Source organism: Chrysochloris asiatica, unplaced genomic scaffold (genome assembly GCF_000296735.1).
Source record: "Chrysochloris asiatica unplaced genomic scaffold, ChrAsi1.0 scaffold00034, whole genome shotgun sequence".
Classification (NCBI taxonomy): domain Eukaryota; kingdom Metazoa; phylum Chordata; class Mammalia; order Afrosoricida; family Chrysochloridae; genus Chrysochloris; species Chrysochloris asiatica.
Window position 1 is genome coordinate 18016941 of NW_006408552.1, and position 27387 is coordinate 18044327.

A 27387-nucleotide genomic window follows, 5' to 3' on the forward strand; every position below is an offset into this window, starting at 1 on the left:
CTTGACAAGTGAGAGGTCGCTCTGTCCTGAGGTGCAGACCCATCTGAAGATGCTGACGGGGGGATGTGCCCTGTGACAATTGGCAGCCTGCATGACCCTCAAGTCACGCAGAAGACCCAGTGGCACAAAATGACCATCCCATACACCTGTTAGCGCTCCAGAGTCTGCTCCTGAAGTATCCCCATTTCTGAGTTCTTGGCCATACCTGAACACTTGACCAGTGGCTGGTCAGGTACCTCCCTCCCGAGATATTAAACCACCCACCTGCTATCCACCCTGGCTCTACAATGACTTCAGTCTCCTAAACACACAGATGTGCATTTTCATGATTGCCTCAAACACCCTCCAGTTGGAATGATGAAGAGGAGAGAAGGACAGTGAACTATTCCCACAGAGAAAGATAATCTTACCTCAGAGCTTTCTGATCACTCCTGATTGCCCAGGGGAATAATTTCTTCAGTGACAAAGAACTCAATGGTCTCTTCTTCCCAGTCATCAACATTACTGTCTAGTTCATCTGTGTCCACACCTATAGAGACAGACTGCGCTTGAGACACGGGTCAGAGGTGCTTACTGACAACTGAAGAGCTGCTAGGTGGGTTTGAACAACCAGTCTGTTGGTTAGCTGCTGTGTGGCCAGGGCTCTAGATGGCTTGACCTAGAACACGTATGAACACAGTCTATGGAAGCAGCCAGACCCTCTTGCTAGGGGACATGAACTTGAGCCTGGAGACAATGGGAAACCTTCCAAATCTGGCAACTCAAGATTGTCCAAACTGCACTTGATGTTTACGAGGTATCAGGCCTGGGAAACTTTGAATACAAATGCCAAAGGAAAAAATTCTAAACATATGTATGCTATAAAAACAGATCTTTGGGCACCAAATTTGTTTTAAGTTGCTGCTGAGTTGATCCCAACTTACAAAGACTCCAAGTGTACAATAGAATAGTACACACAGGGTTTCCAGGGCTGTGACTTTTCAGAAGCATATGAACGGGCTTCTCTTCTGAGGCAGCTCTGGGTGGGTTCAAACCACCCACCTTTGGCTAGTGGCTCAGTGCTTAATTGTGGGAGCCACCCAGGGACTCTACCATTAAATGCTGTTGAGTGGGTTCTGACTCATATAGCGACCCTGTATTAGTGTGGGTTTGAACTGCTGACCTTATGGTTCACAGACCAGTGCTAATCCTACAGCACCACACCACGAGTCTCCACTACTGACGTTAAAAAAAAGCACTGCCATCACGTCCATTCCGACTCATGCAGGAAAAAGCAGAACTGCTAGGGTTTCCAAGGCTGTCACCTTTATGGAAGCAGACTGCTATATCCTCAGAATGACTGATGGATCCAAACCACCAACCTAGAACAGGCCAGTGCTTAACCCAAGGCATGAGCAGGGCTGCATTACTGAAATTACCTCCTCGTAATTCCAGGCGTTCGTTTTTCTGCTCCATGTAGAGCTCCTGGGCCATTTTCCGGTATTTCCGGAAATCTTCCATCATGGTTCGCCTTCTCTCCACCAGTTCCTACAAAGTCAGTGGAAATGCTCATACTGAACCCATCCTCATCGTGAGTGCACAGTGTCAGCCCACCAAACCCGATATGAGAACTTCCATTCAATACAAAGAGAACCTGAGGCCAGAATGGTGGGGTAATGGGTTTGTCCCCATTTTCTTTTCCTTTAACATACCCCCACCTCTGGTGCTGAAAAGCCCACCACCATGTCAAGCTGCAGGCCAGTGGATTCCCCCAGGGCACAGGACATCTAAGTCACCCTGCCTATATACAGTAGAGCAGTACGGATGGCTCCACATCTAGTAGAGCCAGGTCCTCTGAGCATACACCAGCCTCCCTTCCACAGCTGGTGCCATCCTTCTGTGCCCAACAAATGACACGGTCATCTTTAACCTTTCCTTAGCTCACCTTTGAGGCTTTGGATTGGCTCAAACGATCCTTCTGCTCAAAGATCTTGGAGTACTTCTTCAGGTCCTTTTTAATTTGCTGAAACCAAGACAAGTTACACAGTGAGAGCCACCAATTCAGCCTTTAAAGCTGCCCACACAAGCTCTCCAAGCTGCATCTTTCCTGCGTGTCTGCTCCTCATTCACTCTTTCCTGGGATTTACCCACTCCTCTCAGCGTGTAATACCATCTGCTTATCTCACCATAATTATGTAAATCCCACAGCTGTGTTTCGTCTCATTCCAGCAAAACTTCCTGGGCTGTTGCGGAAAAATCTGAAGCAGCCTAGAAATACACGATTACCATCCTCAAGCCAATTTTCCCTTTGTAGTTCATACTGCTCTGGCATCTCTTTAAAGGGTTCCCTGTGAGTTACCACACTAACTGTCAAACAACTTGTGCCTTCTTTCTAGAGCCACCAGTGCCTTTCTCCATGGCTCCTGCAAGCTCCCTCCTTCTCAATGGGCTGCCACACCTTTATCTGATCCTGGCTGAGGAGTGTTGGTGGCCGAGGTCGCCACAGCAGCTGGCAGAAACGATCTTTGTTGTTCTTCTGCAGAAGACGTCCTTGGAAAGTCCACAGCCAGTAGGCATTATCCACCTGGAGGGGAGAGGGAAGGAGGGTGCAGGTGAACGGAGCCATTCCAGACCAGTACTTTCCAGCAAGAGAGCTTGCAGCCTTCCTGTCAGTGCAGCAAACACAATCAAATGTTTCACTGGTGCGTAAGACCCCGCCAACTCCACTTAGCTTGCATTTCAGCAGGGGGACAGGCAACCAACAAAAGATGCAATAAATGACCTAACACATTCCACAGGACACTGGGCCAGGCTGGCCTCCTGCCAGAATCAACACCACCACACAGGTAGTTCAGTGACTCCCGTTTTCCTAGCAAGACTTTCTCAGTGAAGGAAGTGCCATCACGGACTCACTGCAGACCAACACTGCCTATGGAAATGGGAGAGACCGAGGTGTGTGATGGGAGCACGATGCCATTCAAACTGAGGCACCAAAAGGGTAACAGAGCAAAATAAAACACAGGGGATGAGGAGAGGAGGCGGGACAGACACCCCTACCCTGAAGGAGTGAAGTCACCCCATTTTGTCCCTGCCTACATCCCACAGATGACTCAGGGCCGGTCTCCCACCTTGTGGCTCCACCAGGAAACGGATGTTATGACATAGCGTCCCGTTGGGTCCCACTCAACGTCGGAGGCCATGTAGTGTTCCGCTATGTTCATCACCGTGCAGTCAGACGTATCGACAAATGCTAAGGCACCATTCATACTACGGAAACAAACATGCTTATTTTGAGTTGACAAATGCTAGTGGCTCCATTCGTACTGTGGAAACTAACATGCTTATTTTACATGCCTGGTTTCACATGGCATTTCCATCACTTGGACAGCAGTTCAGTGGGGCAGCTAAGAGACAGATGGAGGCACCAGCCATCCCCTTGTCTAAGCTGCCTCTTTAATATGGAATTAAGAGTAGGAACAATTTCAGTCATTGAGATGAAACATAGAGTATGACCTGCTGAATATAAAACTGATGATCATGTCTGTAAACCTTCACTCCACATAAAGCTAAAACATACGAGAGAAGGGGCAATCTCATAGGGGAGCTGTGGAGATTTACTGAAGGAAGACAGGAAAGGTACACATGTAAACACTAAAAGCCCGAGAACATAACATTTACAGGAAATCTTCTAAGGTTCAATGTCTCTGATAAGGCAGGAGAAACAAGAAACTAACAGAGTCCCTTAACTCAGAAGCGGAACTTTAGACGTTTCTCTTCACACTGGTCACTTGGCAGGGAAACGAAGGAAGGCACATGCTTACATTCTCACTGCAGCAGATTCTCCAGCAGAGGTGGGATCTCACACCAGGGGAGTGGGTTGGAAAGAATGACAGCATGCAGGCATGCCTTTCCAGTCACACTACAGGAGCACAGCAGGGTTGCCCTGCCCCATTTCTGGGCACTGGGGAAACTCCTCTCAGTACTGCAGTGGGAGAGTGTTAGGTTACACGCCAAGTGCAGAGAATGAGAAGCAGGGCCTGCTGCAGAGTTCACTGCTACAGCAGTTACACAAGACTATTCACATATTCAAGGAGCTCTGGTAGCGTAGTGGTTACGAATCGGGCTGTGAACCGCAAGGTCAGCAGTTCAAAACTACCAGATGTTCTGCAGGAGAAAGATGAGGCTTTCTGCTCCTGTAAAGATTTACAGCCTCAGAAACCCTGTACAGGGTCGCTATGAGTCGGAATCGACTCCACGGCACATAACAACAACAACATTCATATATTCACAACATATGACCAGCAGCTCAATCGTCAAACACTAAAGACTCACCTCCTCAGACCAGCCAGTACCACAAACTGTCCTTGTGGACTCCAGAAGATAGTATTTGCCTGCTGCTTATCAAACATCTCTGAAAGGAAAGAATGAACCTGTAGTTAGCCCATACCTTGGCAGTAGCACACACTGCCCCCTAGAGGCAGACCAGCATGACTGCGGGCTGGCAGCCAGAAGCCGGCCTGTGAAAGGAGCTTTAGAAGGCCCACCATTTATACACAACTGCATTGCCATGAGTCAGCAACCCTGTAGGGTTCTGAAGCTATACATCTTTACGGAGCAGACAGCCCCATCTTTCTACCTCAGAGAAACTGGTGGGTTTGAACTGCCGGCCTTGTGGTTAGCAGTCCAAAGATTATTCTATAGTACCATCAGGGCACCTTTTAAAAACCCCCTATAAAAAACAAAAAACAAAAAACCCTATAATCAAGGAGCCCTATGGAGCTGTGGTTAAAGTGCTTAACCACTATCTAGAAGGTCGGTGGTTTCAACCCATCAGCTGCTTGGCAAAACTATGTGGCAGTGGCAATTTGCTTCTAAGATTTAGTCTCAGAATCCCTGTCGGGGCAGCTCTACTCTGTCCAGCAGGGTCTCCAAGATGCACCGACTCAGGGCAGTGAGTTTTTGAACAGGAAGTTATGACCTATGCCAGAGGGACGATGAGGGCAAGCAATATTTTGAAGCGTTAATATGATTTATGGAGTCCTAGTGTGGCACTGTATGATAAACGCTGGACTAAAAAGTCATTTGATATCGCAAAGTTGGTGGCTCCAACTCACCAGCTGCTCCTCAGAAACCCTATACAGGATCACTATGATTCTGAAATAACTTAACGGTGGTTTACAACAAAACAACAAATGTCTCAAGGTAATGGGACCAAGAAGCCCATTTAAAGTGAACATTTATGACCACAAAGACTCAGGGGCCACATGTCAGTCTCAGCTGGAACCAAACCCAGTACAGACAAATCACTCTGTCTCACAGCAACCTTGTATACAGGCAGGAGCAGCCAGGCCCATTCCTGTGCAACCTCAAGGGTCGAGGACTCACTCTTCCAGGCCCTCAGGCGTCCCTGTTGCATGCACATCAAACACCTGTCACATCTGCCATCCCTCTCCTCACTCCCTGGAGGGGTCCAAGCAGAGGAGGTAGAGATAAAGGCTAAAGGGCGAGCATATCCGTTCACATCAGGTCAGACAAGGGGACAATCCTTCTTAGCTGACAGGACTTGGAACAGACACGGATGAGGCACTGTGACACAGGTGCTTAGTGGGTGAGCCTCTTTACAGGAAACCGCAGAAGGCACAATATGCAGAAGGTTCCAGTACTTGCTGTCTGGCTTTCACAGTGGAAGTGTTCTGACAGTCTGAACCGGCCTAGATTTCCTTTTGCAGTCACACCTTGTTTTATGGTGGATCACAGAGAGTGCACTGTTTACAAGTTGTAAGGCTTGTGGAAGTGTCGCATGAAGCAAGCCCCCAAGACCCATTTTCCACCAATCTGTGCTCACTTCTTGTTTCCTGCTTCTCCATAATCCTACAGCATACTGACATCCAGGAGACAGTCTAGGTCAACACTTCACACACTGGGAAATCAAATGTAGTGTGACCCACTTGACTGTGACCTTGGCTTATTGTGGTTCTGGAACCCAGCCTGTATAGTGTCTTCGCCAATCAGCCTGTGTGTTACATGGATTCACAGTGTGATGTCAAGTCAATGTGGTCAAGTGCCATCCAGTTGGTTCTGACTCACAGGGTTTCCAAGGAGCGACTAGTGGGTTTGAACCACTGACCTTGTGGTTAGCAGTCCAGTGTGTATCGTAAAGTGCCACCAGACAGCTTCAGCAGGGCTCCAACAGTGCAACTGCTGTTGTTGTTGTTAAGTGTTGTTAACTCAGTTCCAACCCATAGCAACCCTGTATAAGGTTTCTGAGGAGCAGCTGGTGAGCTTGAACCACCGACCTTGCAGCTCAAATGGCTTTGCAGTCTGGCGCATTAGCCCACAGCACCACATTCTACCATAAAAGATGCTGGACTCTAGAGAACCAACAACTAAATCTTTAACAGATGGAAAATCTTTCCAAGACAATGGGATTAGACCATTGTCCTACAGGGCACCTGTAACAGAAACCTTGTACAGAAAGCCCCAACCCTAAGGGTCCATGCAGTAGGGACAGTGAAGTGTGTGGGAAGATGGCCAGTGCCAAGGAAACACAGGAGCTGTGGTAAGCCCACTGGCTCAAGGTCAGCATCCTCACTCCAAGATATGTGGGTCCTGGCTGCTGCCAAGTGACCCCACAAAAAAGGACCAAGATAAGAGTAGAAGCAAGATGCCTGAGAGCAGGATTGGGCATAGGGCAGTTATAACACAACGGCAGTCCTGCCACAGGAAAAGCAAACAAGTAAAAGGGCCTCTGCTGGTCCGGGGGAATGAGTGCCATTAGGCCTCCACTCCTACTCCCTGTACACCCCAACGTGCTTGGGGCAGAGAAAACAGGTTGACTACATGTAAGGGTGCCCCCAACAGCTAGAGACCACACTTCCAGCCACAAGAACAGAAGTGCAGAGCAGCCAGAAGACCCCTGTGACTACAGGTGCTCACGTCCCCCATGCTGCTCAGACTGTCACCAAATTAACAGATGATTCAGGCAAATCAGCCAGTCCTCATGGAGCAGTGACTAGGACATGTCAGCCCACTCCTGGGGTCACTTACTGATAAGCTCAATCTTTCCATTGCTTTTGACGTGGTAGAAAGATACTGATATCCGGGGCGCCTCTCCATGGAGCACAGCGAACTTACTGCCATTTGGCTCCCAGGCAAAGGCGATGATGGTCTCTATAATCAATAACCACATAAAGAAAATAGTTAGAAAATAGTATTCCCAATCACAGTTCAAATCCTCACAACTAGAGAAACCCCCTCCCACCAAATCTTGAAAATCAACGACAAGGGCCATGCAGTAAATAATGGCAAAAGCCCCCCACCACTTGGTGTGAATACGGTTTGTGTGTGGTACTCTGTGTAGTTCGAGCCTCTAGACCTGGAACCGGACCCATCTCCCAGCAGCCAGGCACAGAGTGGCACCTACAGTGTCCTGAGCTGACCATGGTGTGTCACTAACAAACTCGGCCTTTCTAAACTTAAACAGCAGGTTTACAGCAGAACTGTTGGTAAGTGCCATCTAGTAGATTCTGACTGATAGTGACCCTGTGTGGGGTTTCTAAGGAGTGGCTGATGGGTTTGAACCACCAACCTTGCAGTTAGCAGTCTAGTGCTTATCCTACAGCACCACACTAGGACTCCATTCTGATTCATAGCAACCCAATATAGGGTTTCTTAGGAGCGGCTGGTAGGTTTGAACCACCGACCTTGTGGTTAACAGTCGTGTTCATCCTACAGTACCACACAGGCCTTTCTATCCTGATGGCACAGCCAGGTCTGACACAGGTTCCTCATGTCTGTGTAACCTTCCCCTCCACTTCCTAGCACTACAAGGAACAAAAAATATAGGCAAAGTCTCCTAGTCAGAGGCAAAGACACAGCACCAAAGGTTTTTGCTGGGTCTAAGCCTTGAGCCCATGGAAGAAAATCAGCTTTACTGTAATGTAAAATTAAAAGCAATACTAAAACAGCAGGTAACCCATGCAAAAGAACCACCAAAACAGGCATACACCCTTCAAGTCGAAGAACAAACACACCCATGAAGTCAAGCAAGAATGTTGTTCTGAGTGTCAGACCAGAGCGGCATCTGAAAGTGTACTGCACCTGTTCTCTACGTGATCCCTCACTAGGAGTGAAGGACTGACAACCTGCCGCTGGCACCTTCACTCAGCAGGGGCGTTACTAACGGGACCAGGAAGGAAGAGGGGGATCTGCACTGATGATGAGACCACAGTGGGGAAGCTCAGGGCTGAGGCAATAAATCCAGTGTGAAAGCGCAAAGAAAACACCATTTCAACAATCAAACGACCAAGATGCAACTTGCCTTTCATTTCTACCACATCGACAGGTACCTGTTTTTCCCTCATTCGGAAAATTTCAAAATTTGTGACAACACCCTGTAAAAAAAAACAAAAATAAAAAGGGTGACATTCGGCCACTTGGGAGCATGAAGAAAATGGCATCAAAGGACCATTTGAGCATTTAATGACAGGTTGTTTATATATTCAAGCCACAGGACTATCTGTGGACACATCCCTGCTGATGGATGTCACACATTCTCAGATGTGCTAAGGGAGGTATGAATCAGTACAATCTCCATTGGAAGCCAATTGGCCATCTTGAGGAGTGTCAAAGGTTGATAGGAAAATGGAATGAAAAGATAATGGAATTTCAGGCTTATCACAGAATGATCAACTATTCAAGCTCAAAAGGGCAGGATTTGCCAAGGACCAAGTTCAGAAGGGTGGAGAAAGGAGAAATGGAAACAGGAAACAGAGAGGAAGTAGGATTAAGTGATGTTATACTGGGGGGGATTGCAATCAATGACAGGAAGCAAAACATGTATGAATTGTTGAATGGAAAACTAACAGTCTGATCCACAACTTTCACGCAATTCACAATAAAGACATTTGATGGAGATATGGAGAGAGGGAGCAGCTGAGGATTCTAGACTGAATGGAGAGATATGGAGAGAAGGACTGAAAGCTGGCGGCCAGGAAGCAGACTTGTAGAATGTGCCCTTTGGTGGTGTAAATTATTATATATACTTGAGTGTTTAAAAAAGAAAAAAAGTAGATCCAGGGTATGGAGGATGGTAGAATCTCCACTGAGTAGTATGCAATCTGTCTAGGCGGGGCTGATGAAAGGAAATGGGATAGGTCTCTTGTGATATAGTACTGAATAATTGTTATCAGGACTGACTGTCAGGGTAAAGAAATGTAAAGGTAGACACATTCTGCAGCAAGAAGGGGAGTGATTAATTTTTCAGTCTAGGAGCGGAGGTCCCTGGGACCTTCAAGGGAGAAGAGTGGAGAGTGGGAGGGACCCTACCCAGAGAAGCAGTGATGCCAGAGATGGAGGCAGAGACAATGACGTGGAGAGATGGAGCAGCTGGGGACTTTAGACGCAGAGAGGGAGAGGGACTGTGTGTTGATGACTGGGGGTGGGGTGGGGGTGGGGCAGCACAGTCTTACAGGGTATGTATACTCTGTGGTTAGTTGATGATGCATAGAGGGGACTGTGATCATGGCAATGAAACGATATATGATAGGATGAATGTAAAACTAATGTTCTCCCATGTAAACTATCACATAATTCACAACAAAACATTTAAAAAAGAAAAAAAAGGAAATAAAATGAATAGAAAGAAATACCGTTAACTGATAGTACGTGGAGGGGATTATAATTATTGTAATGAAACAAAGCATATGATTTATTGAATGTAAAACTGATGATCTGCCCTGTAAACTTCACTCAATTCACAATAAAAACTCCAAAAAAAAAGGATAATGGAATTTTTCCAGGAACTTTTAAAAGCGCCCTGGTATGCACTCTTTACAACTTTGGTGGTGCAGTGATTAAAATGTTCAACCAAAAAAGGTTGGCAGTCCAAACCCACCAGCTGCTCTGCAGAAGATGTAGCAGTTTTGCTTTTATAAAGCGCAGCCTTGAAAACTTCCAGAGGCAATTTATCCTGCCCCGTAGGCTCGAGTCAGAACTGACTCAACAGCAATGGGTTTGGTATAATATAGACAAACAGAGAGACGTTGTGGGCTCAGACCACTGCAATAGAGCAAATGGCAAATGCTGCAGTAAAGTGAGCCACGCATTTTTTTTGTTTCGCAATGCAAACAAAAGTTAGGTTTACACAGTACTGCAGTCTGCTAATGTGCAGAAGGCTGTGAAGCGAGGGACGTGACTGCCAGTGGCTCTAGGTTCTTTCTTGGGGGATGGAAAGCATCTGTGATTAGATATTGGTGGTGGTTGTAGAGCTTTGTGGAGCCACAGAAAAGTACCGCATTCTATTCTTCCCAAGGTTAAAAAAAGAGAAAAGTCAAGCTATTTTTTAATAAGGTGAACCAATTTCCTAAAAGCCAGCTATCCCTCTCAATCAGAACAGGTCAAAGACTCTAGGTATCATCATCCTCTAAACCAAATGGCAATGGTGTGTGTGGAGAGTAAGCACTCCCGCTGCCACCTGCTCACCTGGGTACCCTTTGGAGTCCTATCTACTTTAACACACAAGTAATCGCCATTCTTTTGCCAATGCAGCTTGCAATCCACCACGTTGAACAGATTCCTGACTCTGATCTCTTGTCGGGTAGGAAGCTGCATCAGGGTAACCCTGGCCGGAATATCCTTGTCTTCGGGCACCCAGAAGGCGATGATATTGCCACCAGGAGACCAAGAGAAGTCTCTGCAGAACAAAGAATATACAATGTTATACAAACACAGCCTGAGCATAAAGACAAAAAGCAGAAGAAACCCAAATGAATTTCCAATAAAAACGCAGAAAAGCCTGTACACTGGTCACTACTGACAATGAAGTGTTGGCAACGTCCTGACACTGAGCAGGTTTCTTTCCACCAGCAAGATGAGTCCGTCATCCCACACAGCCATAGCAGGCAGGAAGAATTCAAACCCCACACTCTTCATCCATGTCACATACACACAGAGCTGCTGTAAGACAGTGAATTTCAGGCTGACGATCCAACTAGATGATTTCTAGATTGGCTCAGGTACGACAGGATAAAGACAGACTCAGGGTCCCGTCTCCTCCATAGGACAGTAGAGAACAATGCAGGCATCCACAAGTATGAAAAGATTTCTGAACAGGTTAGATTCTCTTTGTTTTGCATGTACCAGTCACTATCTGCCTCATTACATAAAAAGTCAAAAGAGCTTCAAAAAAGTTCATGGAAAAATTCCGTTCTTTAAACTCCACAGTTCCATGAACTTTTGAAGCCCTTCTAAAAGGAGTAAGCAGCATGCACATGGCTGGTTTGCTGCTACGTTTTCAGACACACACCACTGTGCATATCCCCTTCCACAACGGTGACATGAGCCATCTAGCCCATCCCACAGACCTGCAATGTGGCAGCAAGCCCACGCAGTGATGGTATGTCTCCCCCCCAGACTTTGTGGAAATGAAATGACCCAATCATGGAATGGGATAGAGAGAGCTTGAAAATGAGAACCCTAGGAGGTTGGGGCAGTTCCTCAATGGGCAACCCAAGCCCTGTGCCCACCCACCAAGCTTATACTACAGAAAGTCCACTTGTTTCTAATAAACTCCACAAGAACATCCACTTACTTTATTCCAGAGATCTTTAAACTCTTCTTGTCCAACAGACCCATAGACTGTGCAAAAGAATAAGAGGCACACACAGTCAATGAACCATGCCAACATTTCAACCACCATACAGTTTTTAAAAAGGGACACTGAGGTTTCTAGTGTGGTTCTGCCAGGAGAACAGGATAGAAAGGAGAGTGACCGATGGACAATGAAGCCAGGTAGCAAAACACACACACTTCTGACACCCATGTCATCAACTCCTGCCCTTAAGGTGAGAGGGGTTGGCATGAATATGAAACAGATTCCTGGACATGAGACGGGGGCAGGCAGATAAAGGGGAAGCATTACACAGCCACGAGGAGTACACTACAATTAGCTGACAGGGCAGCTCTTTTCTCAAAGCCTTAAAATTGCTTACAGGAGTTTCATAGATGCTTAGGGTGTCAAGTGTCATTCTGGCAAAAAATTTGCCATCATGGCTCCACCTGCAAATTAAAAAAGAGGTGTCAGGATGTTTCAAGGACAAAGGAGAGGTGGTAGAAAGACCATCCATCAGTCCCGCTGGTTAACCGACTTACTTGAAAATCGGCCAGTGGGCAGAGCTTTCACAATGGAAACCCCTTTTCTTGTGGCCGGTCAGGATGTCCCAGATGATGATGGCCTGAGGGTCTTCCTGCGTGTCCATCAGGGGGCTGAACGTCACCAGGTACCTGTGCAAGGAGAAAGAAATACATGCTCTGTAAGGCACGCCACACTGCAGCCCCACCTCTTCTGAGGAGCACTGTCACCACGAACATGGTGAGCACAAGCCCCACTGTCCAGTCCAGGGACCGAGTTCGACAACTGTCAGGTAACTGGAGGCACAGCCCAAACCACCAGACAGGCATTAAGGCTTGTGGAACGAAGCACTTTTCCCCAAACACTTCACTTCCCTGACAAAAGTCTGCCATCAGCTCAGCCCACCATGAGGTGTGGCTGGAAACAAAGCCAGGACCCCCTATCACATAAGCGCTGTAGGAGGCACCCCAAAGTGTCCTCTACAATCAGGACAAGAAAGGAGTAGGCAGATGCCAAACACAAGTCAGCGGCCCCCTCTAGGGATGGGACAGAGCCCTGCTGATACAGTGCTCAAAGTACTCAGCTGTCAATAAACAGGCCAGTGGTTCGAACCCATCAACCGTTCCATGAGATAAAGATTTAGCAGTCTGTTCAGACAGATTACAACCTAGGAAAATCCATGGGGTAGTTCTACTCTGCCCTACAGGGTCACAATGAGTTGGAATCGACTTAGCAGCAGTGGGTACATCTTTATTAGTCTTTAAATAAGAATATGAAGGAGGCAAACAGAACAGCTATTCATATATGGTTTAAAACCAAGAGGGTGTAAGAGGGAAATTCACGCCTGGGGTTTCTTCCAGAAATTACTTGCCTACCTTGCTGGCTTTTTGACAGCTAACACCTGTGTGTTTCATTGATTCAAAGTGACAGAATCCCAAACCAGATTCATCCCCAATAGCAATGGGAGAGAAACAAGCATATTGAAAAGCAGCAGCAGACCCCAAGCTTGTTTCCAATAGCGCCTTCAATCATCTTTTTATAATAAGGCTCCTTTTATACATCCTAATTACCGAGATTAAAAACATGACCTCTCCCACTTTTTACAATGTCAAGGATTTCATTTTACTTGGTGATACAATCAATACCCAAATAATGTATTGCACTGGGCTGCAAAAAAATCTCTTTATAGACTTATGCCTATGAATGCAGTGACTAAAAATTCTAACCAAAATGGAAGGATGCTCCATATCAAGGAACAAACTTGTTTCTTCAGTATACTGAGTTGATAGGGACCAGAAATTAGACATTGGCTATCAAAATGGGGAGGCTACAAGGCAAGTAGTGGCTGGTGTACAAGTTTCATGAGTGTGCTTAGTTGCAGAATAAGGGGGGTCAAGGTAGAATCCCTACTGAATTGTTTCCCTCTTTCTCAGATGGATCTGGTCAAAGAGAGTAGGGAACAACAGTGATAGAATTTTATGACTTAATTATGAATTGTGAGCAGGACTAATTGTGATGGTCACAACTGTAATTGTAGAAAATGTGTAACTAAAAGGAGGGCGTTGTTTGTTGTTGTTGTTAAGTACCGTGGATTCGGTTCCAACTCCTAGTGACCCTGCACAGGGTTTCCGAGGCTGCAAATCTTTAGGGAGCAGAAAGCCTCATCTTTCTCCTGCGGAACAGCTGGTAGTTTCCAACTGCTGACTATGAGATTAGCAGCCCAATTCGTAACCACTACGCTACATAGGTGATCTTTAATTTCAGGAACAGATGATCCTGGCCAGGACCATCAAGAAAGCAAAGCATGAGTGCAGCGTGCGATCCCAAACTAGGAAAGTGGCAACAGCAGAGACAGTGACTAAGTGCCTGTGGGCTGCCCAGCAGAATGTGTTGTTTGGACATTTATATGACTACATATTTTTTTGCTTAAATGTATATCAAATTTTTTGTCCTGTTCACTTATGAAATAAGGATGCAGATGGGGAGCCAAAGGTAGGAAGTCAGGTAAATGTTGTTACAGGGAGCAAATTGTAATCATTGAGATGAAACAAGGAGTATGGTTTGGGAATGTAGCTGATGGTCTTGTCTATAAACCTTCACCTAATTCACAATAAAAGGTTAAAAAAAAAGTAACTATGTCATTTTCAGGACTGGGGTGCACCTGACCACTCCATGGTATTTTCAATTGCCTCATATGCACGTGAAAGTTGGACAGTGAAAAAGATAAATGAAAAATGGATGCCTTTGAGTGATGGTGCTGGTGAAGAATACTGAATAGACCATGGACTGTCAGAAGCATGAACCACTCTGTCTAGGAAGGACAACAAGCATGCTCCTTAGAAGCAAGGGCAACAACACATCTTACTTTGACCATGTTACCAAGGGGAACTAACCCCTGGAGAAGGACATCATGCTTGGTAGAGGATCAGCGAAAAAGAGGAAGACTCTCAATACAACGGACACAGTGGCTGCCAACAATGGGTTCAAAATTAACATCAAATGTGTAGACAGCACAGGACCAGTGTTTCATCCCATTATGTGTGGAGTCACTGAGCTGAAACAACTGCAAAAATTTATGGAAAAATCCAATTATCTTTTCATTCATTTTTTCCACAATTTTTTTTGAAGCCCCCTTGTACACTTAGTGACCCTGTATAGCTCCTCCAAGGCTATAAATTTTTACAGAAGCCGACTCAAACTGCTGACCTTGCAGTTAGCAGCTAACAGGTAAACCACACTGCCACCACAGGGTTCCATGTCAATGAACTAATTTAGAACTATTTCTTGGTTGAGCACTTTAGCAAAAACTAGACTTTCCAGAACCATCTGCACGGCTCACATTTCAGTCACTTCAACAGTTCAGGTGTTGGCAGTTTACAAAGTTCTGGATATGATGAGTACCAGGCAGTCCAGCAGTCTGTTCATGGTTAACATATGGATGATATCCTAACGTGGACATCACTCTATATGCTGAGAGGACAGGCACAACCAGTAATACCTGAACAAATGGAGATGGCCCCAGGTGGTGAAGAACAGTGTGAATCTCCGTAAGTCAGTCTAGGGCTCTGCTAGAAGAATAGACTGCTACTGGGGTAGGAGCTACTGGGAAGGGAACTAACCAAACAAGTGCAAAGCAACTGGAATTAAGGTGTACTCTAGGAATACCCTGCAGAAAAACCACTTCGTCAAAGTTAAAGAAGTTCCACAGATAGGCCTAGCTGAAGGTTTACAGAAAGCACAAAGGATAAAGGAATCAGACACTGAGAGGAAGCAGGTTATAAATTTCTGCTGCTGTCACTTAAGCCCCTCAATATGACAAAGAAAGATGGATGCAGGTCTGAGGGAAAAGACTGGAGACACAATAACTAGACACAACATGTACATGGTGTCTGAACAGAGCAGCTATAAAACCCATTGAGGGAACAAATGGGAAGTCTGAGTAGCTTGAGACACCAAAGCACACTGAGGAACTGCTGTAGCCTTGTGAGGGTGACATCACTGTGGTCATGCAAGAAAGCATCCTTAGTGTGTGCAGGCACCTACTTCAGTACAAACATCTGCAATTTACTCCAAGATATTCAGCAAATTTATTTTTAAACAAATATGGTAATCTAAGACATTGCTTGTTGTTAAGTGCTGTCAAGTCAATTCTGACTCACAGCAACCCTATACAGGGTTTCTGAGGAGTGGCTGGTGGTTTGAACACCAATCTTAAAACTGAACTTTCAGTCCAGTGCATTACCCTGAAGCTTCACACCAGGACTCCAAGATATCACCAAACCTAGATAATTAGAATACAGATGTTCATTGCTGTAATCTTTTTATGATAAAATGCTGAAAGACAAATGGTCAGGGACTCACCAAGTACCAGGTGCATGGTGACACAGAGCTCTGAATGAGCCCAGAACACAAGGACCAAACCAAATCCATTGCCATCACATCGATTCTGACAGCCAGCCAGCCCAAAGGGCTGAGCAAAACTGCATCAGAGGGTTTCCAAGGCTGTTGTTTTTACAAATGCAGACTGTCTCAATTTTTCTCCTAGGGAGCGGATGGGGGCGGTTCAAACCACTGACCTTCCAGAAAGTGCTTTAACCAGTCCACCATGAGAGTACCTACTGAAAGGGCACAACTATGAAATAAAGCCATTATGTCACAAAGATACAGCAGCAGAAAAACTTGTAGGAGGTAGAGATGAGAGGGAATATGCTAGAAATACAAAGGGCTTCAGAGGCAGACCAGCAGCCAGGGCCTCCAGAATCATGAAGAAATCAAAGCATGGTCCAATTGCTGAAGAGTGGAGGAGCAGAGATGGAAGAGACTGTGTGTGTAAGGCCTTTAGTCAATGTGTCCTTCGTCCTAGCTTTCTTCATGCTGTCTCCTCCTGCACTTCTCACATGGGAAAGGCACCATTCTGAATTGAGTGCTATAGATCCTTACTGGACCAGCTAACCGTCCTCATGTGTGATCATTCATTCATTTATGGGAAAGACACCCTCTGAGACCCGGTCCTGAACGTATGGGGGATGGGTGCTTTAGATCCTTCTAGGAATCCTCAAGGAGGACAAGCAGCACACTCTCCATACCCAAGGATCACATCCATGTCAAATCTCCTGACATTAACAACAGTGTGTGCTGATGGTGAGAACATGGCCTCTCTTAGGAAACACACACTTAATACTGAGCAGTGTTGGAGAGGAGGGATAAAGCCCAGCACAAACATGTTACAACCACTCGGTCACAGTGTGAGGGTGTCCTGCTTACACCACTGAGGAATGAAATATGGCAGCTGGTGTGAAGTGACAAGAATGGTGAGCCTGTGTTTTCCTGACAGCTCACCTCTCACAGGGCGAGAAGTCAATGAGCTGGACACCTTGGTGGCTGAATCGCTGGATCTGTTTGAACTTCTCTCCACCCCAAAGCGCAATGCCTCTCTGGTGGAAGGTAGCCAGGTAGGTTCCCCTAGGAGACCAGCGCACATATGTCTCCGTCCATCTCTGTGGAAAGAGGGGCAGCAGCATGAACAAAGCAGCAAAAAGATATGCACCAAGACACCTCTGATGACCATAACTTCATCCCTCACAGTCTTTACCGCATATTTTACCTTTCAGTCTGCACCATGCAATACCAGCTTTTAAAGTTTAAAAAAGAACACACATTTTTCATGTGCACAATTCCACCAAGTCAATGATGTCAGTCATGTGCAGCCAACACCTGTACCATCCCTCACGTTTGTCAATGAAAACCACAAGCCTGCTTACTACCCATGACGTGTGTAAAGCTGGAAATGGGCTAAAAGTTGTTCCCCGAGACATCATTCCAGAAAATTATACTCCACCTGCTCTTTTGAGTGTTTCTGGTGGATTGGAATCCTCACTGTGCTAGATATACAAAGAGTGCCCGCACATAGCAGCACATGCGTACCGCTCTTTCTTCAATTGAGACAGGATCCTTCACGTCGTTCCAAAATATGGAGGTACGGTCTCCACTCTCAAAAATCACGCTATACTGGTCTCGGCACTCAGCCTCTTCAAGCCAGTAACGCAAATTGCCCTAGACAGAAAATCAAAGGTGAGAAAGAGCAGAGTGCTGCATTAATTTAGACTATAACACCACAAATCCCTGTAACATCTCTGACCCCCAAGGAATCCACAACTCAGGCTGAGAGGGCAAGTACTTCCTGTCACACTACATACCAGGTCTTTGAAAGGCTGTTTCTCTGGAATATCCCACTCATCACTGATAGTCATGTACCTGGGAAAAGAAACGAGATGTTAACACACAGCACAGTAATGGCTAGAGCAGTGACTACAGCTGTGGTGGTCCTGTCCTCCCCAGAGGTGATGGATAAGCATTTTTGATTGGACATGTTTATGGGAGCCTGGGCCATGTACCAGCCCTGCAGTGGTCTGAGCCAAAAAGAACAAACTACCCAGAGGCCAACAGCTCCCCACGGAGACAAACTAACATGGGGTGCATGGGTGCTCAGGGCTGAAGTCTGAACCCACTTGTCAAAATCAGTGAAGAGGTTGACCCTGAAGGTGTGCTGCTTGTCAAGTTTGTAGCCGTCAGCGTTCTTCACAGCATCCAAGGCGTGGGCAGGAGATGCGTACTCCAGGAAAATATAGCTGAAACAAGGAAGAGGGTAGGCTTGCAAAAATACAGACTTTGAGACTAAGCAGGTCACACCAAGGCATGACTGGTGAGCTGCGGCCACACACATGATCATCTCATGACGTGCCATACAAAGCAATCTCACATGTCAGATACATAGGAATAGTTCAGTATCTCATACATCAGATACACACACAAGAATCACATGCCATGTCAGATACACCAGAGAAATACAAGCTGGCTGGAGAGTACTACTCACCCCTTTGTCTTTCCATCCTCTTCTGGATAATAGTCGTTTGTGATTTTCCCAAACTTGGAAAAGATCTTATAGATGACATTTTTCAGCTTCTCAAGACGGTCAGGTCCCACCTGGGGAACGTTGTCCACCACAATCACCGAATCGATTCCATCCGCCTCCTGTGGACGATCTCTGAGAACATCTCCCAGCAACTCTGCACAAGGAAGGAACGGTATCAAATGATTTTCTCGACCAAGACAAACATTAATATAGTAACTGAGCACATGAAACGAATTTCCAAGAAACCAAAAATGAATAACCAATCTAAGTGTTTTACCTATGAACAAAAGTTTGCTTCAAGACTTAAAACATGAAAAGTGTTTGGAACCTCCTGATAGCAGATGAGTAAGGCCCTCATGACATATCAATAATGAAGAGTTAAAAAAAAAAACCCAAACTTTAATAATGTAAAAAACACAGAGAGGAAATTCTAAGGCCATCCAATCAATAAGGGAGCTCTGAAGAGGTCACTCTAGCAAACCTTTAGGCAAAAAAAAATGCTACATGTTAACATTAAGAATTCCAAACTGGCATTTTGCAAGATTTTAGTACATAATTAAATCTTTTACTGCTATATACATTTATAGGACTTTGTGTTTCCATAAGTACGAATTACTAGAAATTATCCAGAAGGAAAAAAAAAATATTTATTGGTCCTGAATTGAGATAGAAAATAACTTGAAGGAAGAGAAAAGGGTGTCAAGAATGCACTCAAATCTGGAATTAGGCAGATGCACTACATGTGTCTCTACAACAAAGATTGTTGTTGTTAGATGCCATCGAGTCAGTACTGACTCATAGCAACCCTATGCACAACAGAACAAAACACTGCCCAGTCCTGTGCCAACCTTACAACCACTGCTATGCTTGAGCCTACTGCCATTGTCACTGTGCCATTCCATCTCGTTGGAGGTCTTCCTCTTTTCTCCAACCCTCCACTTTACCAAACATGATGTACTTCTCCGGGGACTGGTCCTCCTGATATGTCTGAAGTATGAGAGACAAGTCTGGCTATCCTGGCTTCCAAGGATCATCTGGCTGTATACTTCTTCTAAGACAGATTGGTTTGTTCTTTTGGCAGTCCATGGTACTTACAATATTCTCCTCCAACACCTTAACACAAATGCATCAGTTCTTTTAGTCTTTCTTATTCACTGTCCAACTTTCACATGCATGAGGCTATTGAAAATACCATGGCTTGGCTAAGGCATACCTTAACCCTCAAACTGACATCTTTGCTGTTCAACAGTTTAAAGAGGTCTTGTGCAGCAGATTTGCCCAATGCAGTATGTCATTTGATTTAACTGCTGCTTCCATGAGTGCTGATGGTTGATCCAAGCAAAATGAACTCTTTGACAACTTCAGTCTTTTCCCCACTTATCTTGATATTATTTATTGGTCCAGTGATGAGTTTTTGTTTTCTTTACACTGAGGTGCAAAGATACAACAGAGATAAAATAAAACAGACATAGATGAAAATTCTGGCACCTTGAACTTCAGAATGAAGGTTAAAATGGTGACTGGAACACCTGCTGGGAGGAGGGGCTGAGCAGGGATGGTGAGAGAGGCAGACTGATTGGTGAAAAGATGGCCAGATGCAGCTGGACCACCTTGTGAACAGTTTTGGCAGTGGAGGAGGCCTGATAGGCGCAGATTTGGGAAGCTGATGGAAAATGTGCAATTTCTTATTTTTCCCCATGCTCCCCTGGTGACCAACTCCCACTCTCTTTTACCCCGAGCACAGATTCTGCTGTCTGAAAGTTCAGACCTTACGATTCAACCTACTTTTGAAGTCCAGCGCATTAACCCACAGTGCCACACCAGGACTCCAACCCAGATATAGAAGTATTTAAAGTAAAACAAGCCTACAAGACTGAGAACAGGGAAACAGAGATATCAGTGTGTAACGATACACACTGCAAAAAGAGGGAATAGTGTAGATACAGAACTTTCAAATGGCAAGGAAGTCAAGTAGATTTCAAGATAAAACAAACTGCTTTAAACAGGGGGCAAAAATTAATAAATTATAGAGTAACCACAAAGAAAAATACATATGCATATCAAAATAAAAGGAAAACCAGAAAGATTCAGTAAACAATAACAAGTGAAAACGACAAGGAAACCTACAAAAAATGAACTCAGCATAGAAAATTATGTGGAACAAAGAATCCAGCAGCATCACAAAAAAAAACAGAGAAATAACAACAATCTATACCTACTGATAATTATACTGAATGTATATGGGTTAAATGTACCAGTCAAGAGACATAAAGAACAGAATGGACAAGAAAACAGGATCCTTTAATATGCTGTCTACAAGAGACATATCAAAAAGATAGACAGTCTAAATGCCCATCAACAAAAGAATGGTTAAACAAACTTAGGTACATACACACAACAGAAAACTACACAACATTGAAGTGTAATTATGAATCTGTGAACACTTCACATGGTTGAACCTGGAAGACATTCTGCTGAGTGAAATTAGTCAATCACAAAAGGACAAACATTACATGAGACCAATGTTGTAAAAAGTTAAGAAAAGGTATTCTTGATAAAAAGAATCTATAATGGTTATGGGGTGAGGGGAAGGGAAAATCATTCATGGGCTAGATGATAAGACACATGTTAACATAGGTGACAGGGCAAGATATATGCAAGAGGGAGGTTAGCAGAGGAAAGATGAAGCAGGAGTCACAAGGAGGAATGCAAGAGTTAAAGTGAAAAGAGATAAATGCTGTTAACTGTTGGTACATGGAAGGTATTACAATCACGCAATGAACATTGCAAAGTACATGATTTATTGAATGTAAAACTGGTAATCTGCTCTGTAAACTTTCATTCAATTCACAACTTAAATTCTCCTATCTCCCAAGTTATTTTCGTATTTTTCTAGGCCGTGAACTACATGGAATAAAAACAAACCCTCCCACCCCCACCCAAACCAAAGAAGATGCGAATCCCGCATATGGTGAGCTACCTCAGTGTAAACAGTCCCTCACCAACACTCTATCCCATAAGCTAAACCCAAACCCACTACCATCAAATGATTCCAACTTAAGATGGAGTGGAACTGTCCATAGGGTTCCCAACTGTACATCTCTATGGGAGCAGTCAGCCTCATTTTTCTCTCAAGGAGAAAAATGAGTGGGTTTGAACCATAAACCTTGCAGTTAGCAACTCAAGTCTTCACCCCAGGGTTCCTTTCCCATAAGCCTGCTATTGTTGTTAAGTGCTGTGGAGTATTCCAGCAGTGATTCTTCTTAATGGCACATAAATAATGGTACACTCCTGGTGTGGCACTACAGAATAATGCACTGTACTGCAAGGTCAGTTAGAGATGCAAGGTTGGTAGTTCAAACCCATCAACTGCTCCTCAGAAACCCTATACAGGGTCACTATGAGTTAGAACCAACTCGATGGCACTTAACTTACAACGGGTGGTGTCTGAGGTATGATGAAGACGCTTACAGGGCTATTGGGAGACATCACTCACAATTCCTGACAGTTTCTCTGTATATGCTCACTACAACCTTACTACAATCCCAAACTCAGTGTGTTATATTCATGTCACCTACTTTATAATTAAGATCACAGAAGCCAAGACTTTCTTCAAGATACACACAAACTTCTTAAAACAAGTGCATTTTCAGAAATTGGTTAACTGTAGTAAGAAAAAGAGAAAATAAGACAGGTGTCAAAAGGGCCAGAGAGAAGAAATAAAGGAGAGGAACAGACCCCAAGAGGTGAGGGAAAAGACTGGATGCCTTGGCCAGGCGATGTACGCCTTTCATTCCTTGCCCTGCTCTGGGGAATGTCCACACACATGCTTCTGAGAGGCTGGTACTGCTTTAAACCAGGGCTTGCTCTTAAGGTACTGAATATGAAAGAAAAATGCCATCTTTAAAATACAAATTCTGTACGCTGACTGAGTTTGCCTATAAACCCAAAAACTCTACTACTATGGAGTAGATTCCAACTCACAGCCCTCTTAAGAGGACAGAGAAGAACTGCCCCAAAGTTTCCAAGGCTGCAAGTTTCCAAGATGCTGACTGCCACATCTTTCTCCTGAGGAACAGTGGGTAGGTTTGATCTGCTGAACGAGCACTTAGTTACTGTTCCAGCAGGGCTTGAGGAGCTGTAAAATTACAAGGCACTGGTGAGCAGGCTAGGAGCTACAACAGAAAGACACCAAAGTGCCCTCAGTAGATGGAACCACATAGTAAATGCAACCAAGGAAACTGGAAGGCCATCTCTGAACAATGGTTGAAGAAGAATGCTTGCTACACATGCATCTGCTTGTTTTGGAACTTGATTATTACTCTAACTTTTTATTATACCCTTAGGAATTTTAACATGCTGAATATGACAGATGTTAGAAAAAAAGTCTCTGGTGCATTTCATCCTCAAAAGGTATTTAAGGTGAATTCTCTACCTATTCATGCAATGAAAATTTTCCATAATAAAAAGTGAAAAAACGTTTTTTAAGAGAGAGGATAGGACAAATCCTTTCATTTCAGGAGGCAAGCCTTGTTATAAATGATTTCCAATTAACCTCAACAATTGTGAATAATCTTATATCTAAAAAAATTTTGACATTTAAAAAAAACCTGCCAGTTAGATTTCAAAGAAGCCACAATTGAGACTAAGCAAAAAGGAAAAACAGCAACAGAGGGAGGAGAAAGCCCCAGTCCCAGGAGTATGTTTCACCATAGAAAACTGTAGTTGGTCCAGGGGCTCCTTTCAAAGCCACTCACTGTCACATTATAAACAGCCTGCTAAACCTGACTAGAATTTACAAGGCTTATAAAAAACTTCAGCTTTTATACAAACTGTGGACTCCTTTTGCACAATCTCATGTATCTGGTTTCTAAGGACCTGCCCACCCGTGGTAAGGGCGTACACCCAGTCATTCCATAATGAAGAAACGCGTCTCTTTGATGGTCACTAGCACATGCACCTGGTGCCTCAATCTGGCTCTAAGAGAAGCAGATAATAGCAATTCTTAAAACGAAATAGCAAATGTAAAGGTAAATGATGCTTAGTAAACCAATGAAGACAACACTTAAAGAGTTAAAATCTTGATCTGTTCAGTCAAACACCAAAAGCATTTGAAAACATAAAACTGCAAAGATGACTAAAGACGATGTGATTGTGGGCGAGTGCTATCAAGGCAAGACAAGGGCAACCAGCCAGTCTGTAGGGCCATGCACTCCTCACACAATTCTTCATACTTGGGTCCATTGTCTTATTTTGAAATCCTGCAACTTCTCTAACCCTCTTAGTTGCACAGTGGTGAAGCACTGGGCTACTAAACGAAATGCTGGTGGTTTGAACCCACTAGCTGCTCCACAAGAGAAAAATGTAGCTGTCTGCTTCTTTAAAGATGAGCCTTGGAAACTCAGGGTCTCTTTGAGTCAAAATCTATTCAACGGCAGTGAGTGGTCTTATCTCCCAGACGAGTGGCTTTTCTCATCCAACATCTGACAGCCAGACTTGAATACTGATCATGACCAAGTGGACTGAGGAAAAGCTGAGGAGCAGGCACCTCGCTGTGTCAGCCTGGTAGACAATATGCACTTCAGGTTCACATCAGCTCACAAAGCCCCCCAGCAGAGGCACCTAGTCTGGCTGGCCTGTTCACATAGTGTCCTGACACAAACACTCCAATTTTGGAAATAATTACCATGTTAAGAAATCTATGAACTAGCTGGGCTTAGCAAACGCTTTGAAGCTAAGTTTCAACTGCAGAAAAGGGGGTGCATACGTGATGCACTTAACTTGGGAGAAAGGCTCAGCAATTTACTGCCAAAACATCAGTCCCTGAAAACCCCATAGAGCACAGTTCTGTGTGTCTTGAGTTGACCTCATGGCAACTGGAACTTTAGACAGTGTTTAAAGGCAACAATAATCCCTGGGAACTCAGCAACCTACTCCTCAGGTGATGACTCCTAATGTGTCCTCTGGAGCAGCTCCCATACTTGCTTTCACGTTTGTAATGTCTTTCCTGATTTTTATAGGAACCTTGGTGGTGCAGTGGTTAAGCACTCAGCCCCTAACCAAAAGGTGGGTGGTTGGTTTGATCCCAACAACTGCTCTGTATAAGATAAAGCAGTCTGATTCCAAAAAGATGACAGCCTTGGAAACCCTACTGTTACAAAATGCCATCAAGTCTATCCCAGGAATCCATTTGTAGTACAGTTCTATTGCATCCTGTAGGGTCGCCATGAGTCGGGATGGACTCGCTGGCAGTGGGGTGAGTTGATTCCCGCTTTTTAGGTTGTCGTTAAGTGCCAAAGACTTGGTTTTGACTCACAGCAACCCTAAGTAGCGTTTCTGAGGAAGATCCAGTGAGTTCGAATTGCCAACCTTGTGGTTAGCAGTCCAGTGCTTATCCTATAATACCATACCAGGACTCTGCTTTTTGGTTAGGGTATCTTTCATCTTGTGACATGAAACGTAACATAGTAACAGTGACAGTGCCATCATGCTTAAAATTGACAGCTGCTGGTTTCTTAAACCTTCCTTTTCATTTTGCTTGTCAGCAATCTATATAATTCTGACTCAGTCTGGCTGACCACCAGCACTTCACAAAGAATCTGTTGCTTCATAGCATTTCATTTTCTTGATGCATCAGTAGCAACTTCAACAGGAGTGCTCTTCTTGTTTGTATTTGACCATAGAGATTAGTCAATGCATAAAGGGATCCGCTAATGAGCTTCTAGCCTGCCATTAAAACAACTAAAAAACAAACCCAACCATTGTTTGGCTATCGACAAATCCTCGGGCAGCAGAAACTATGCCTGCAAACCTGCTCAAGGTAGAAAACTCAAGGCAAAGAACCTATAGTTGCTTGCTATTGGGTGTGGTAGAGCCCATTCCATGTCAGAGCGACACCATGTACGAGTTAAAGCCATCCATGGGGTTTTCTATGCTGCCATCTTTACAGGAGCAAATCGCCAAGTCTTTCTTCTTCAGAACCACTGGTTGGGTTTGAATCTGAAAAATAACTTACCAAGACAAGACAAAAGACAAGGAAAGTAGCCTGCCTGAAAGGCTTGGGGGGAAAAAAAGTAACCAAAACATTAATTTGACACTGAAGCTTTGGTGGTTCCACTGTGGTGCTTGGCTACAAACGATAAGGTTACAGGTTCGAACCCCACCCACCAGTGGCTGTGAGAGAGAAAAACATGGTACTTAACAACAACAACAATACCTATAAAGACGACAGTCTTGGAAATCCAACAGGGCAGTTCTACTCTGTCCCATAGGGTCAGAATCAACTCCACAGTGGGTTTGGTTTCTGGGCCCTGCACTATCTTGAAAAGGAACCGTCCCCAAGCCAGAACAATTGTGGGGACAAGCCAATCTATCTCCACCAGACCTGCACCTCCAACTCCTACAGGGAAGTGTCTACAGTCACCCCCACAAGTCAGAATCCCTGTATGTCAGCCCAGGGGCTCCCACAGACGAGTACAAATCCTCCACCCTGGAATTTGGGCAGTCACCCCAGGAGCGTTCAGCTTGGCTCTGCCCCAATGGCTACACTGAGTATGTGGCTGCACAGCCTCTGCCTCCTGTGTGCGCCCTGACAACCACACAGCGCACCCCAGATTCTTGGTTGGAACGCAAAGGTGCACTCCCCTCCGCTCCCACCCGTTTCTATTTCCATTTCTCTAAAGAGCAAATAGACTCATGATGTAGCGCTACACATCAACACCGGACAACCAAATGGTCAGTGGTTCAAACCCACCAGCTGCTCCTCGGAAACTCTAAGCAGGGTCGCTATGAGTCAGAATCGACTCCATAGCCCTTAACAAGACATGAGTAAGGTGTCAGGCTCAAAGGCTCTACTACACATGGAGACGAGACGGTGCCACCTCCCTCATGCTTCCACAGAACCTGGAACTCGGGCGAAAACTTGTCACCTGATGTCCCCAGCCCCCCCAAGTTCTGGATGTGTCTGCGCCGCGAACCCCTCCTGACCCCCTGGCTGTGGGCAAGGCCCTCCCCCAAGTCTGTGTCCAGGAACGGGTCGCGCACCTTCTTCGCTCACGTCGTCCACGAAATCCTCGGGGTCGCTGAAGGAAGGGTCGTCAGCGTCGCCATTCTCCACCGGGCGCCGCCCGCCCTCCGCCGCGTCGCATTCGTTCTCGCCCGCTTCAGTGGACGCCGCCGGAGGCAGGGCCTCGGAGCGGGGTTCCTCCCGAGCTGGGGTCGGGGCGGGGAGCTCGGGCTTCTCCTCCGGGGGCGGCGAGGACGACCGGGACGAGCCCGACGAGGTGCCGGGGACAGCCGTTCTCTCCTCCTCGGCGGCCTCCGGCTCTGCCCTAGCGTCAACCTGGGGCTCAGCCGCCGCCGCCGTCTCCTTCTGGGCCTCAGTCACCGCGTCCGCCGCCTCCGGAAACCCGGGCCGCGCGGGCCGCGGCGCCTCCTCCTCGGGCGGCGGCTCGGCTGCGGGTTGCTGAGGCCCCGGCTCGGCCCGCTCCTCAGCCGCTCCGGGCGCCGCCACGTTCTCCGCGTCCTGCATGGGCCCAGGAGCAGCCTCTTTTCACCTCGGGGCCGCGCTTCCGACTCTCCCAGGCCGCACTGCGCGCTTGCCGGCGCCTACTCTAGAGCCATGTGCGAGCCACCCGGGCCACCCGCACTACCGCTCCCGGAGCGGGGGGCGCAGCTACGCCCTGTGTCCTCCTGACGCGCGGAGACAACCAGACCCAGGAAAGCGTGTTTGTCAACGATGCCAATAAACCATCACACAACGAGTCAATGTCCAATGCAATCGTCTAAGTTGCCATCCTCAACACGTAAACCTCTGGGGAGTTATAAGTACCCCTATTTGGGATAACAGGTTGGTTCCGTCCAAAAT

General features: G+C 45.7%; 1 protein-coding gene across 1 annotated transcript; it reads right to left on the reverse strand.

The window, feature by feature from the left end:
- Positions 1–425: 425 nt before the first annotated feature.
- Positions 426–27051, reverse strand: EIF3B (eukaryotic translation initiation factor 3, subunit B). Its single transcript, XM_006859788.1, has 18 exons — positions 26565–27051; positions 18483–18675; positions 18118–18237; positions 17806–17863; positions 17534–17662; positions 16949–17106; positions 12130–12261; positions 11970–12036; positions 11570–11616; positions 10462–10672; positions 8300–8372; positions 7027–7149; positions 4312–4390; positions 3108–3246; positions 2438–2563; positions 1925–2002; positions 1419–1527; positions 426–529 (listed from the first exon to the last, which is right to left on the reverse strand). The coding sequence occupies exons 1-18, from the start codon at positions 27049–27051 to the stop codon at positions 426–428; spliced, it is 2433 nt and encodes an 810-aa protein (XP_006859850.1).
- Positions 27052–27387: the final 336 nt, after the last annotated feature.